Here is a 16,048-nt window from a genome sequence, read left to right on the forward strand (position 1 = left end):
GAGATTGTTCATAAGTATGTTCACATATACTTGATCTATGGGTTAAGGTTAATTACAATGCTTACGAAGTTTTCACCCCAACCCTTATAACTAGGTACCACAGACCCTAGGTACAGATTAACCTTATTATTTCAAAGGACAGACCAGTGTTCTACAAGATTATTATGTATCATCAATGTGTTTCAAGAGATAAATAAAACTATTTTAGTAAATAGTAAACATTTATTTTTAATAATAATATGATAAAACAATTGGCTTAGTTTAGCTGACTGTATAAAACACAGTTAAGTATAACATAAATTAACAGCTGTTACAATATTCCTGAACGTATAGGTACGTAAAAAAAATCTTACAATAATAAAATGGATGTATCAAAGAATACACGAAATAATTTAGATATTCTGGCACATAATTTTATCGTTAAAATGTTATATTATAAGACAATTTGTATACAAACAAACTTATGCAATATATAAATAATACCTACGCCGGCCTACTCGCTAAATAAATTTGAAAACAACCCGCCATGTTATATACTTGTAAATTCTTTTAAATTTATATCAGTAAAATTTAAAAAATAAACATACAAATAGCATTAGTAGTACCGATTACCTACTATAATGTCATTACTCATGTATCAAAATAAAAAAGTTATTTATGTAATACGAGAAAAAAGCATCACAACAATATTAACAGGTGTTATATTAGCTAAAATCAATAATTTTACATAAAATGTTTCATTATTTTAGCAATAAGCTTGTGTCACCATGAATATACATAATTAAATTATTATGCAAATTATAATGTACACTACAACATTAATATTCGTTCCATATTATACATAAAAAAAAATCTACATTTTTAAAGCCCCGCTCTGTTTGGTATTTTAAAGAGCTCCAGAATGGAATGAGATCCTAAGAAACAGCTTGTAATCTTAAGATAAAAAAGTGGCAGCAGCAAATTTATTCTTACAGCGCGTTCACACCAAATTTATTGTCAGAGCTTTTCATGTCCAACCGATAAAAAAAACACCACTACATTACGCGTAATCCAGTACGCTATGCCCTGGCGGATGCAGATTAACGGGCTCAAGCCGCTCCAAAATCCAAAATCATTTACTTAAGTTCATCTATGAGCTTATAGAGGTCGGCGAAATTTTAGAGTCTGCACACTTCTCACCATAGAGGAAGTGTTTTTTTACCGATTTATTTAATGTTGAGGGCGACAAAGTACCCGATAGAGCTACCATAAGCTGGGTCAAGTCTCTGCCAAACAAATATCCTGGATCCGCCAGTGCTTATTTAGTCAGTCTGTTTTCTCAACGTTTACTGGCTGTTCATTTATAAAATAGAGCAAAGCCCCTATTCTTATCATACTCCATTTTAAATCTATCTCTTAACTCTGATATAGAGTATGGCACTCCACTTGCGAGTAACTCTTATGGATGGATTCACGGACCAATGCGAGTTATAATAATACAATCTTAATACTTAATCAATATAATTAAAGCATTGTAGCAACATAACTTTTAACTGTACTTTTATTTTAAACTGGCAAAGAGCAATTGAACCCTAAAGTATGAAATCAAGTCCATTGCATTTCATACTTAAGTCGTAAGATAAAATTCTTAGAACTTAACTACGTGTCCAGAGTTTGAAAATAATGTTTTTAAAAATCATTGTAATCTTTACATAGAACTATTTGCTTATATATAACACATAACAATTACATCAAATATTTAATATTTTTGGCTAAACAATTATTACATTTAAATATTACCAAGTAAATACGAGTATACTTTTCTCTACGACATCGAGATATTGATGAAACATGCCTACGACAAATGTTATCTTAAAATAATTATAACGTTATCAATAATTATCTTAGTTAACGATTCTTTGACACAGATTTCTAACAATACTTACGCGTTTGTAGCGTACTACTGAATAAAGGATATCAATTTACAACCGATACACAATTATTTTAACTTACTATTCCCTATTTTACGGAACTTTACATTAACAAAGCAACTGTACAAATTAAACACAATATTTCATGAAACGATGCAATATTACGGCAATAAAAAAATTAAACAAATAATCTTTGGTATTTTTGTTAATATCATTAAAATAATGGAAACAACTTTATAAAAACATTCCTTTTTTCAAAATTATCCGAACACTTAAAGAACAATCAAATTATTTATATGCGTAAAACGAGAATACAAAATAATAATTAATGATTTTTGGTATTTATGTGCTATTTGCGCGTGTAAATTCCTTAAATTTATATTGAAAACTCATAATGCATATGAGTAAATTAACTGAGTTTCACATTCATACGATTTATTATATGCAGGTATATTATACGTACGTACTTCGTGATCGTGGATCAAACGTTTCGTTTGTAACAAATCACGTACCTATCTGTTTTAAGCTGTTCCATGGTTTTAAGCCTCATTGTTATATTAGGGACTATTTACTTTAGTTAACAATTCAGTCAAATAAGTCACGAAGTCTGAATTTTATTTTTGTTGTTTGGATATTATATTTGGTATTAAAATAAGTAAGAAGTCATGGCGCAACAACAAAATATGAAGACTTTTTTCAAATAAAGCCTTTCTATGAAATCTTTGTCTGTTCAACTATTGTTAGAATCTATTAAACCCTATGGGTAGCAATAATGTGCACACGACGCGGTGCCGCGCCACACCGCATACCTTTGCTCGCGGCGCCGCACGTTATAATATCCTTGTATATAAAGTCCAATAATAAAAAATAATATTTATGGTTGATAGCTGCTATTTGACGACCCGCGTGGCGGAGCGGTCACCATGCTGGTCTGACGCGCAGAGGGTCCCGGGTTCGATCCCCGGCCAGACAGATTTCTAATAATGAATTTAACTTTCTGTTTCTGGTGTTTGTGTATTTGACTCTGTGTGTCCACAGCACCTACGATACAGGGAATCCTAGTGTAGGGCTGTAAGTGTAAAGCGTCTATTAAAACGCATAAATTCGTATACCAACGTCCTTACTAGACAATCAATATTTAGCAAACAGCTGAAATCAAATTTATACAAAAAAGCATAGATAGGTAAGTACTAATCTATGCAAAAAAGGAGTAAACAGTAACAAGTGCGCATAGTGCAGCTTTCTCGTATTAAACGTTATATCTAACAGAAACTTTAAAACTTGTCAACGACTATACAGTTTTTATTAAGTTATGCAAATATGCATACAATCAAGAACAACACAAATTTGGTGGGATTAATTTGACGACAACAATGAACAATTATTTGACCACTACATAAAATTAATTCTTAGGGCCAAGCTCATTTTGGATGTGAGGCAGGTAACAATAACTTTATAAACAAAATTGTAATTTCGTAAGCGACATGATCAGACGGTTTGTCTTTGGATTATTCGATAAATATAGTGGAGAACAATTTCGGCATTTAGCTTTTAGCTTGCTTTGACCAAGAGCTTTAAGAAATAAACAAACTAGTAAAATTTTTTGATATGAGTCAAGTAGCCTATTAGTGTATTGTGTGTTAGTTTTAAAACATAATAACACGGGATATCCCTTGATAAATTTATCTTGTTCTAAACATACATACATAATGATAAAATTCAATTGATTCTACTCTTATCAACACTACTTGGACTGGGACATAGAATGCTTGAAGAACTATGGCTTGCTTTTCGACAAGCATCCATTTGCATCTGTGCTTGCTGCCACCGATGTCAAAGCCACCGTTTTATGAAAATCAATGGTAGTGTATCCAATGCTTGTTGAAGGTGCAGTAACAGGAACAATAGTTGTCGGGGTTTCCTCCGTACTGTTCTGTGAAATAAGTATCCCGAGGGGCTGGGATGTATGTGATACAGTACTTTCATTTTTTGAGCTATTGTATGAAAGATTTTCGAGCGACGAAGACTCCTTAATGGATTTTTGGATTTCAATATCCAGAACAGCATAATTGACTTCTAATTCCTCAACTGGTGACATTGAAGTAAGCGTGTCAGATTCTGAAAACTTAGGATTGTGCTCGGAAGAATTCAATAATATACATTTCGCACTTTCTACTTTATCATTCATTAAAAGGTTTGCGTAGGCATTTGCATCTAAAACCTTTGGAGTTGTTGCTAAATTACAGTAATCAACTTGTTTTGGAGTCAATGATGCAGTGGGAACAACATCAGTTTTATTTGCTTCTTGCACACTTGTTTCAGTTGACACGATATTTACATAAGGCTGTGGTCCATCTTGTTGGTCAATACACAATTGAGCATAATGCTCACTGGAAGTGCTGACTGTGGGTGACATTGGGTTGTTATCCTCTTTATTTGGCTCACATTCAGTAATAAGTTGGCTTTCAAGAAAGCGAGTTTCATCCTCTATATCTCGCATAGTGTTAATGGCAGTCTCTCGCCTTAAGGTGGTTCGTAGTTTTGCTAAATCTTTATTCAAGTCATTAGTGTATTCATGTCGAACTTCAGATATTGTTTCAGATTGATTATTGTTATTTTCTCTCTTAAAATCTTGCAGCTGATATATATTCGTAACATGGTTACCATTTGTTCGAGATTGAGGATACAAAGGCATGACTTCTAAAATATCAGTGCTAGATTGGGACCGTGGCGTTTGATCGACATTTCTGAGGTCTACTACATTGTACACAGAAGATCTATGGACAACACTTGCTTGCAAAGTTTGCCTATCTTGGGGCAAAGGTGATGATAATTCTGTTGCTGGATACGGAGTAGCATAACGCCTTAATTTAATAAAGCCATGTAATCTATGAAACAATAGTGGTGCCCTGCTGCACTTAAAAGCAAATATCCCTTCTCCTGTATCACATCTTCTCCCTAAAAAAGTAAAAAAAGTTTTAATAAATATAAAACACTTTTATTGTAAACATTAACACACACAATCCAAATAGTTTAGTAGTACTACACCATATAAAAGTAGATAATTCGAGGCCTAAAGATTGTTCATATGTATGTTCACATATAGGTACTTAATGTATCGGTTAAGGTTAATTACAATGCATTTTTTTTATTTTTTCGTTTTTTTTTATTGTTAACGAGGGGGAATCCTTCAAAAGGTACCCGGTGCCGTGGGAGCGACACGGTTATGTGGACTGTTACGCACTAAAACTCCCCGGTGGCCGTTCTCGGCGTAGAGGACTCCGGGATCTCCCAACGGAACGCGACTGGAGTCCTATTGGCGCGTTGCCCCGTCGGGCTCCGCCCAGGTGAGCTTGCCAATCGCCACACCGTCTGGTGTGCACGACGGTATGCGACTCATACCACCGTCTATCCCGGGGTCGCTGGCCGGGCGGTTCGAGCTCCCACTCTTGCCGTCCGCAACCCCGGAAGCCCCTTTTTAGTCGGCACTTACGACAGGCAGGGGATACCGAGGACCTGTTCTGGCCCCGGAACTACAGGGACAATAATTACAATGCCTACAAAGGTTTCAACCAACCCTTATAACTAGGTAGGTACAGATTAACTGTAGCTATTGCAAAGGGCAGACCTATGTCCTACATAATGTCATCAATGTGTTTTAAGAGATAAATAATACTATTTTTGTAAATAGTAAACATTTATTTTTTAATAATAATATGGTAAAACAAGTGGCTTAATTTGGCTCAATGTATAAAACACAGTTAAGTATAACATAAATTAACAGATGTTACAAAATTACTAAACGTATACGTTAAAAAAACTTACAATAATAAAATGGATGTATCAAATGAATAGGTACACGAAATAATTTAGATATTCTAGCACATAAGTTTATCGTTAAAATATTATATAATAAACCAATTTGTATACAAAACTTGTGCAATATCTAAATGACACTCGTTAAATAAATTTGTAAACAACCCGCCATGTTATCTTATATATAAAATTCTCGTGTCACAATGTTAGTGACCGTACTCCTCTGAAACGGCTTTACCGATGTTCACCAAATTTTATATGCATATTCAGTAAGTCTGAGAATGGGCTACTATCTATTTTTCATACCCCTAAGTAATAAGGATTGTTCACCCTTAATTTTTTTTAAATTTATATGGCAACAACGTTTGTCGGGTCAGCTAGTATACTTGTAAATTCTTTTGAATTTATATCAGTAAAATTTAAAACATAAACATACAAATAGCATTAGTTTGTACCAAGTATCTACCTACTATAATGTCATTACCTACTCATTTATCAAAATAACGGCATTTTTGTAATACGAGAACATCATGAAGCAAAGAACAATATTAGCTGTAATCAATAATTTTATATAAAATGTTTCATATGAGCAATAAGCTTGTGGCACCATGAAAATACGTAATTATATTATTATGCAAATTATAATATACACTACTTACAACCTTTATATTCGTTCCACATTTATACATAAATATTATAAAAAATAAATTACACATTTTTAAAGCCACGCTCTGTTTGGTATTTTAAAAAGCTCCAGAATGGATTAAGGTCCAAAGAAAAAACTTTAATCTTAAGATAAAAAAGTGGCAGCAGCATATTTATTCTTACAGCGCGTTCACACCAAATGTATTGTCAGAGCTTTTCATGTCGAATCGATAAAAAAACCACTACATGACGCGTAATCTAGTACGCTATGGGTATTATTATGATTGAAATTCATACTCAGGGGCTCATAGTCGGAGGCTGACTATACGTTTGATTTCAACGCGGACTTATAAATCGATGCATATTCACAAACTTCACGTTGGGACTACGACACTTGCGTACCCTGGCGGATTCCGGTTAAGGGGCTCAAGCCGTTCCAAAATCCAAAATCATTTACTTAAGTTCATCTATGAGCTTATAGAGGTCGGCGAAATTTTAGAGACTGCACACTTGAGGGCGAGTGGCGACCAAGTAACCGATAGAGCTACCCTAAGCTGGGTCAAGTCTTTGCCAACCAAATATCCTGGATCCGCCAGTGCTTATTTATTTATTCAGTCTGTTTTCTCAACGTTCACTAGCTGTTCATTAAAATAGAGCAAAGCTCCTATTCTTATCATTCCATTTTAAATCTATCTCTTAACTCTGATATTGAGTACAGCACTCTACTTGCGAGTAACTCTTATGGATGGATTCACGGACCAATGCGAGTTATAATAATATAATCTTACTACTTAATCAATATAATTAAAGCATTGTAGCAACATAATTTACTTTTAACTGTACTTTTATTTAAAACTGGCAAAGAGCTGCAATTGAATCCTAAAATATGAAATCAAGTCCATTGCATTTCATACTTAAGTCGTAAGATAAAATTCTTAGAACTTAACTACGTGTCCAGAGTTTGAAAATAATGTTTTTAAAAATCACTGTAATCTTTACATAGAACTATTTGCTTAAATATAACATTAAGATTAAATATTTTATATTTTTGGCTAAATAATTATTACATTTAAATATTACTAAGTAAATACTAGTATACTTTTCTCTACGACATCGAGATATTGATGAAATATGCCTACGACAAATGTTATCTTAAAATAATTATAACATTAGGATTATTATCTTAGTTAACAATTCTTTGACAGAGATTTGTAACATTAGGCACTTACGCGTGTGTAGCGTACTACTGAATAAAGGATATCAATTTGCAACCGATACACAATTATTTTAACGCAATAAGGTATATTTTACGAAACTTTACATTAAGAAAACAACTGTACATGCAATATTACGACAATAAAAAAATAAACAAATAAACCATGAGGATATCTTTGGTATTTTTATGTTAATATAATTAAAGTAAGTTTAATTATGTACTTATAACAATAAAATAATGGAAACTGCTTTGTAAAATCTTTTTTTTTTCAGAATTATCCGAACACTTAAAAACCATTCAAAATATTTATATGCGTAAAACGAGAATACAAAATAATAATTAATGATTTTTGGTATTAATGTGCTATTTGCACGTGTTAATTTCTTAAGTTTATATTGAAAACTCATAATGCATAAGAGTAAATTAATTGAGTTTTATATTAATACCATTTATCATTTGTATATTATACGTACGTACTTCGTGATCGTGGATCAAACGATTCGTTTGTAACAAATCACGTACCTATCTGTTTTAAGCCTCATTTTTTATATTAGGAACTATTTATTTTAGTTAACAACTCAGTCAAATAAGTCATCTGAATTTTGTTTTTGTTATTTGCATATTATATTTGGTATTAAAATTAAAATAAGTAATAGCGCACAGTAATAGGTCTTTATATTTTATTAGAAAGACATTTTCTCAAAAGATGCCTTTCTATGAAATCTCTGTATTTATACTGACTGTCGAACTATTGTTAGAATGTATTAAACCCTACTAGGGTCCGTACTGCATGGCGTCACTATGTGCGGTATACGTTGAACGAATGAATTACCTCAGTTGCCCAATTTTGTTATTTTAATAGTAAAAATCGTAATTACCGTGAAAACGCTGCGACAAATAGCTGTTAGCGGCATGGACGCGCTCCATAGTATCTAGTATTATTTTTTTGAGGATTTATATGACTAATATCTACAGTAACTAGAGTTGCTAAGTAAAGCTTAACACATAAATTATTCGATCAATTGTTGATCAAGGCATGATACAGTACCTAAATACCTACCTAAAAGTAAAGAGGTGTTATGAAACAAAAATTAGTAGAGGCCAATCACATAAAAAACAGCCAATACTACGCACAATTCAGGGATCCGTAGTGAGGATAACCATTTCATATTGACATAGATTTTATGATATGTATAGTACAAACACTTAAAACCTTTAAAATTAATATAACAATCAAGAGCGACATATACCCACACATAGTAACATTTCTACATTCAGTTACAAATCTACAATGTGACCTAAGACGGTCTAGACATACCTAATAATATTATAGTAATGCACATAATACGTCTATATTTATTATTGCTTAATGGGTAATATCAATTGCTTTTTCAACATTGGTAAGCACTTGTGCGTATAAAGAGAAAAATCAAAAGACATTAAGAGCCAGTGCACACGACGCGGTGCCGCGCCACACCGCAAAGATTTTGCGACGCAGCGTCGCAACGTTATTATATCTTTGTACGGTTATACAGTACAATAATAAAAATAGATACTGAAGGTGGTAGCGCACTTTGTGGTTCGACTCCGGCGGCACCACCGCCACACCTATTTCTGCCTAATAACAGCATTGTTAGGCGCTGCTGTGTTCCGTTTCGAAGGGTGTGGTAAGGGAGACATACTTTTCCGAGGCGTTCCAGCTTAGTCCTCAGGGGTAGCGGCGCATATCGACCATAGGTCGACGTCAGGTAGGAATATCTTATCCTATCTGGCGTTGATTACAGATGTCCGTAGCCGGCAGTAGCCACTTACCAGCAGGTGGACTGCATGCTCGTTTGCTACTCCTATATTATACAAAAAAAATCTGGAATAAACACCTGTGGACTGAGCGGAACCGTTCCGCCTCATGAGTTGCAGAATGTACAACCCTTCCTGCCTCTTTTCTCGGTTTACAGGTCCAGCGCGCGTGCGGTGTGACGCAGCAACACCGTGTGGCGTGACGTGAATATGTAAAACGCCAAAGCGACAAGGTTGCGACGCCGCGCCGCCGCTGCAACGCGCCGTGTGCACCGGCACTTAGTATAGTCCGCGTCAAACTGCTAGTCCGCTCTCAAGTTGTTGCGCACAACTACAAGCATACGAATATATTCCGTAGCCAAGTAAGGGCCTACTAACGCAGCTATGTACCCATGGGCGAGAGCGGGCAGCGGACAGGTGCCGGGAGGTGTTCTGCGCTGTCTTCGTCCCGCTAATATCTACAATTAGCTATTCGACGCGACTCGTTTCTATATTCAGAGCGGACTAGCAGTTTGGCACGGATTATAACTAGCTACATTAATGATCTCCAGTAGCCCTAACAAGTTGTTTATCAAGAAAATGGGAGCATTGCCCTACGAGCAGTGTGCTCTTTTTAACATACGACTAAACACATTTACTATACTCTAAGTATTTGGTTTTAAAAGTTTAAATTGTAAATATATAATTAATTAAATTGCATTATTATTATTATGTAGGCTGGGTTGGAATTATTTAATAACTCTTGCTGCAAGAGGCGATTCAATTTAAGAAAGAGTAGATTTAATCAATACTTTACAAAAAATATATACTAATCGCAATTTATGGTAAAATTAGGAATTCATACCAAATTTATAAGCATAAACAAAATAATTTTTGAATTAATTTAGACATTAAGAGCTTATTGTCGGGCCTGAATCAGACAAAACTTATTGTTAGAGGCAGAAGTCAAAGCGTGGAACAGTTTTGCTATAATTACGTTTATGGTTGATAGCTGCTATTAAATGCTTACTAGACAAACAATATTTAGCAACCAGCTGAAATCACATTTATACAAAAAAGAAGTAAAAAGTCACAAGTGGACATAGTCCAGCCTTTTCGTATTAAATGTTATCTAACAGAAACCTGAAAACTGGTCAACGACTAAAGAGTTTTTATTATTGTTGTGCATACAATCAAGAACAACACAAATTTGGTGGGATAAATTTGACGCAGCAATGAACAATTATTTGATCACTACATAAAATTGATTCTTAGGGCTAAGTTCATTTTGGATGTGGGGCAGGAAACAATAATTTTATCAACAAAAGTGTTATAACGTAAGCAACATGATCAGACGGTTTGTCTTTGGATTATTCGATAAATATAGCGGAGAACGCTTTCGGCTTTTGGCTTTTAGCTTGCTTTGACCTTTAAGAGCTTTAAGAGAAGAGCTTTAAGAAATAAACAAACTAGTAAAATTTTTGATATGAGTCAAGTAGCCTATTATAAACTTTTTGTATGTTAGTTTTAAAGTATAATAAAATTGGATATCCCTTGATAAATTTATCTTATTCTAAACATACATACATACATAGTGATAAAATTCAATTGATTCTACTCTTATCGACACTACTTGGACTGGAACATAGAATGCTTGAAGAACTATGCCTTGCTTTTCGACACGCATCCATATTTGCATCTGTGCTTGCTGCCACCGATGTCAAAGCCACTGTTTTATCAAAATCAATGGTAGTGTATCCAATGCTTGCTGAAGGTGCAGTAGCAGGAACACTAGTTGTCGGGGTTTTCTCCGTACTGTTCTGTGAAATAAGTCTCCCGCGCGGCTGGGATGTATGTGATACAGTACTTTCATTTTTTGAGCTATTGTATGAAAGATTTTCGGGCGACGAAGACTCCTTAATGGATTTTTGGATTTCAATATCCAGTACAGCATAATTTACTTCTAATTCCTCAACTGGTGACATTGAAGTAAGAGTATCAGATTCTGAAAACTTAGGATTGTGCTCGGAAGAATTCAATAATATACTTTTCGCACTGTCTACTTTATCACTCATTAAAAGGTTTGCGTAGACATTTGCATCTAAAACCTTTGGAGCTGTTGCTAAATTACAGTAATCAACTTGTTTTGGAGTCAGTGGTGTAGTCGGAACAACATCAGTTTTATTTGTTTCTTGCACACTTGTTTCATTTGACACGATATTTACGTAAAGCCGTGGTCCATCTTGTTGGTCAATACACAATTGAGCATAATGCTCACTGGAAGTGCTGAGTGTGGGTGACATTGGGTTGTTTTCCTCTTTATTTGACTCACGTTCAGTAATAAGTTGGCTTTCAAGAAAGCGAGTTTCATCCTCTATATCTCGCATAGTGTTAATGGCAGTCTCTCGCTTTAAGGTGGTTCGTAGTTTTGCTAAATCTTTATTCAAGTCATTAGTGTATTCATGTCGAACTTCAGATATTGTTTCAGATTGATTATTGTTATTTTCTCTCTTAAAATCTCGCAGCTGATATATATTCGTAACATGGTTACTATTTGTTCGAGATTGAGGATACAAAGGCATGACTTCTAAGATATCAGTGCTAGATGGGGACCGTGGCGTTTGATTGAAATTTCTGAGGGCTCCTGCATGGGGCACAATTAAAACAGAGTTATTTACAGCTGGTCCTATATGATCTGGCTGGCCATTGTCCACAGAAGATCTATGGACAACACTTGCTTGCAAGGTTTGCCTACCTTGGGGCAACGGTGATGATAATCCTGTTACTGGATATGGAGTAGCATCATTCCTTGATTGAATTTGGCCTTGTAATCTTTGAAACAATAATGATGCCCTACGACATCTAAAAGCATAAATCCCTTCTCCTGTATCACATCTTCTCCCTAGAAAAGTAAAAAAAAAAATAATTAACCCTTTTTTATTGTAAATATGAACACACACAATTAAAGTAGTATAACACCATATAAAACTAGATATTAGACAAAAAAATTACTAATCATTTTAAACACTGTGGGATTCCAGCACATGGACATTTTCGGCTGAAAAAGCTCTTTTAGTTTAAAATAATACAAATACAAAAATAAAATATTCAATTAATTATTGCATGTTTGGGTCATAAGTAGAGAAGTTTTTACCAAATTTCATTGTTTGTCAAATCTGTTTTATTTTTTTTAATTTTCAATGATTCACACAGAATAATATTTATTTTATAACATACAAGTTTTCCATTAATTCCTTTCCATTCCTTTTTTGAAAGGTCTAGTTTTGCAATTCATGGGTTGCACCATTTAATGACGTCCTAACTAACATTTAACATTAACCGGTCGATTTTGGTCAGTTAAAGCGTTTGTTTTTTTTAACTTCCAACCAAAACACAGCAGCGCTTAACTTAACACTGTTGTTATTAGGAAAAAGGTGTAACATTGGAGACGCCGGAATCGAAGCACAGAGGGTTCTATTAGCTACATCTTCAAATCTATGTACTTAACCAGATGTACACATATTGTCCCTGTAGTTCCGGGACCAGAATAGGGCTACGGTATCCCCTGCCTGTCGTAAGAGGCAAATAAAAGGGGCTTCCGGGGTTGCGGGCGGCAAGAGTGGGAGCTCGAACCGCCCGGCCAGCATCCCCAGGAAGGACGACGGTATATGTGGTCGCATACCGTCGTACGGGATCTCAAAAGGAACGCAACCGGAGTCCTCTTAGCGCGTTACCCCGTCGGGCTCTACCCAGTTGAGTATAAAACTCGCCAAACCATCTAATGTGTATGACGGTATGCGGCCACACATACCGCCGCCTTTCGTGGGTTTGAAATTTTTTCAGAAAATAAAAAAATCTTCATAATAAATGGGGGTAGAAGCTGCTATTTTCATCCGTTTTTCTTTATGAGTTATAATAAATAGTTCAAACTTCCATGCATTTACCTCTGTAGTAGCTATAATTACAAATTTTAAAAATAAAGTTAGTGGTATGGAATCCTCCATGTGATATTTCCACAGACATTTTATAAGATTTATAAGGCAGAGTTTCTATCAACACTATATCAAATGCTCTTATTATAATTATAGTATGTTTATTGTTGTTGGGCATATCAACTTGCCCCTATTTTCATGTTATCTTGTTTTTTATTCATGCTTGAATTAATGTGCGGTATGAAGAAGGGGCCTTTTTTATAATATAGAAGTAGCAGACGAGCATACAGTCCATCTGATGGTAAGTGGCTACTGCCGCCCATAAACACCTGTAATCAACCCCAGATAGGACCCTTTAAATCAGAACACAGTAGCATTTAACACTGCTGTTATGAGGCAGAAATAGGTGTGGCGGTAGAGCCGCCGGAGATGAAGCACGAAGGATCCTACCACTGTTAACCACCCCTATCAAGTCAACTGTCCTCTGGTTCGGACAAAACATTTTGAGTGAATAGACTACTTCTAGGCAAGTGTGGCACATCTTAAGCCTCATCAATGCTTACCAGATCGAGGCCAAACATGTGCCTATACACTAATTAAAGAAAAATAAAAAAAAGAATTACAGATGATCAATGTCACAAATCAATCATCACATCGAGATGTCTAGTACTAAAAACCTTACCAATATGAATACATTATGACTACATTGGTACTGAATAAAAGAATGTCAGGTATCGTCGAGTTTCCTCACTCACTTCACTGTCGCCAAAAATAATTTATAGGAGTGGAGTACAAGGTAAAATTGGGTGCCTAATGCTGTTTAAGGGGCAGTTGCTGATTTTTTAATAAGTTCAACTTAAAGCAGCTCATAAACATGAGAGTAAATGTTTTTAGATTTCACACAAGATTATGATTTTCATTGTTTTTGTTCACTATGATAATGAATAAAAATTTATTTTCAAGATACATAAAATCGAACCTGGATATAACTGGAATATAACATTAGGAGATATGATTATAGAATATATATAGAATTGATCTTTATATTGTTTAACTGATCAAAAACTCAAAATCCAATATTTATTAAGCAAGTATGTAATTCAAATTACCTGATTCAAAACTGAAGATTTCTGTATCAAATCCATATCTTCGCAGGGAATGTAGGGGCCACACAGTCGTATCTCGTCCCTCTCTATATAGTATGATTTCCGTTTCTGTAATTTCCAGCTGTCCAGAGCATAGTTCTGTACCAGCCTCATCAATGTTAACAACACGAAATACATTGGGATGGAGATCGTAGACCTCTCTTTTTTTACTCGGAAAGCACCCCATGGCGCAATAGAAGCAGTGCAATTGATTTGGGATTATCGACTGCTAAGCCACTATGTTAATTCAATCAGACAAGTGAATTATAGCATTTTTAAAGGAAATTTGTAAACATTACTCAAAACCACGATCATTTCTCTAAACCGAGCGAACTCCAATGGTTTATCATCTTATTCACACTTGACATTATCACAAATACAAATTTTGATTGGAGATGAGGCAAAGCAAATCAATAAACATCTAAACACCCACATTTTTTTTTTTTTAATATTGATTTTACGGCCTTGGCTTCTTGCTCTTGAGCCTAACTTTGTTAAGAATTTTTGGTATTACAACTTTTCAAACTCCGTGTCACGGTTCCTTTTCTTAACTTAATTAATTTTCTCGACATTTTTTTCTTTTTAATCTTAGTTAAGTTTTTTTTTTTCTAATACAAGTATTTTTTTTCTAATGCGTGCAAAGATAATTCTTATATAATTTAATAGCATGTCCTGATTTTTCGTTCTGATGTTTTTTATCCTAAGTTCTTACTTCTTAGTCTTGCTAATAAAGTAAGGGCTCGTACACAAAACTGCGATGCGACGCGCATCGTAAAAATCTGCGAATTAATTCGCATCGCACATTCCTGCGAAGTTTCTTCACACTTTTGACGCCATTTTTAGTTCGTTCTGAGACAGCGTGTGGGGAAGACATACAGACCTGTATTTGTTGGGAAGTTGGGTGGGAAGACGTATACTAATGTAAAAAAATGACAAAGTACGTCGTTGACTTTTTTATATAACTGGTTGAGGGGCGTTCGACGGTTAAGGTGTCATTATATTCGTCTCAAATATCCAAATGTCCTTAGATAGGTGTTGGAAAAAAAATTTTTTCCAACGGATATACAACGGATTTCTGTCACTACAAAGTAAGCAAGTAATTTAATTAAAAAATCAAAAACCCGACTGGCTAAAACTACTACTATTACTACTATAAAGGCGAAGTAGAATTTTCAAAAACAGTGAAATAGGCGTTTCATTATTTTTATCAAGAAAGCCAAATAAAAGTTTCATAATAGGTATCTGCTTCAAAAACAAATGTTCAAACAATATTATCCTATTTTATCCTCGTAGTGCTCTACGAGCACGAGCATAAAATAAAGAACCTATGTGTAAAATTCCAGCATGCTAAAGTCAGCGGTTTCCCTTTATGTTGGTGTCTGGCACAGCAACTTACGCATTTAGTCAGACAGTCACCTCGATGAGTTATATATATATGTATACATCATATAATATGTGTGTAATCTCCTTTTAATTTCCTTTATTTTGATACCCCACTCCATAGGTTTGGTTAACTTTTTTTTAAATATTACTATTTCGCGCCAAAAAACCGCCATTTTGATTTTTTTTCTAACACCTATCTAAAGACACTCGGGTCATTGAGACGAA

The 16,048-nt window shown here is 34.7% G+C and overlaps 1 protein-coding gene across 2 annotated transcripts; it reads right to left on the reverse strand.

Moving 5' to 3' along the window:
• Window positions 1–4: 4 nt before the first annotated feature.
• On the reverse strand, window positions 5–15,001 carry LOC140749939 (uncharacterized). Of its 2 annotated transcripts, XM_073083196.1 has the most exons (3): window positions 14,405–15,000; window positions 12,119–12,265; window positions 5–4,868 (listed from the first exon to the last, which is right to left on the reverse strand). In XM_073083196.1, exons 1-3 carry the CDS (start codon window positions 14,625–14,627, stop codon window positions 3,688–3,690), a joined length of 1,551 nt encoding a protein of 516 aa, XP_072939297.1. In that variant the 5' UTR covers window positions 14,628–15,000; the 3' UTR covers window positions 5–3,687. The 2 variants fall into 2 exon arrangements, with proteins under 2 accessions (XP_072939297.1, XP_072939298.1); XM_073083197.1 differs by lacking the exon at window positions 12,119–12,265 and having other exon boundaries at window positions 14,405–15,001.
• Between the last annotated feature and the right edge of the window lie 1,047 nt (window positions 15,002–16,048).

The sequence above is a fragment of the Epargyreus clarus genome, unplaced genomic scaffold (assembly GCF_041222505.1).
Source record: "Epargyreus clarus isolate Ecla_fem2 unplaced genomic scaffold, WU_Ecla_fem_2.2 ptg000018l, whole genome shotgun sequence".
Lineage (NCBI taxonomy): Eukaryota > Metazoa > Arthropoda > Insecta > Lepidoptera > Hesperiidae > Epargyreus > Epargyreus clarus.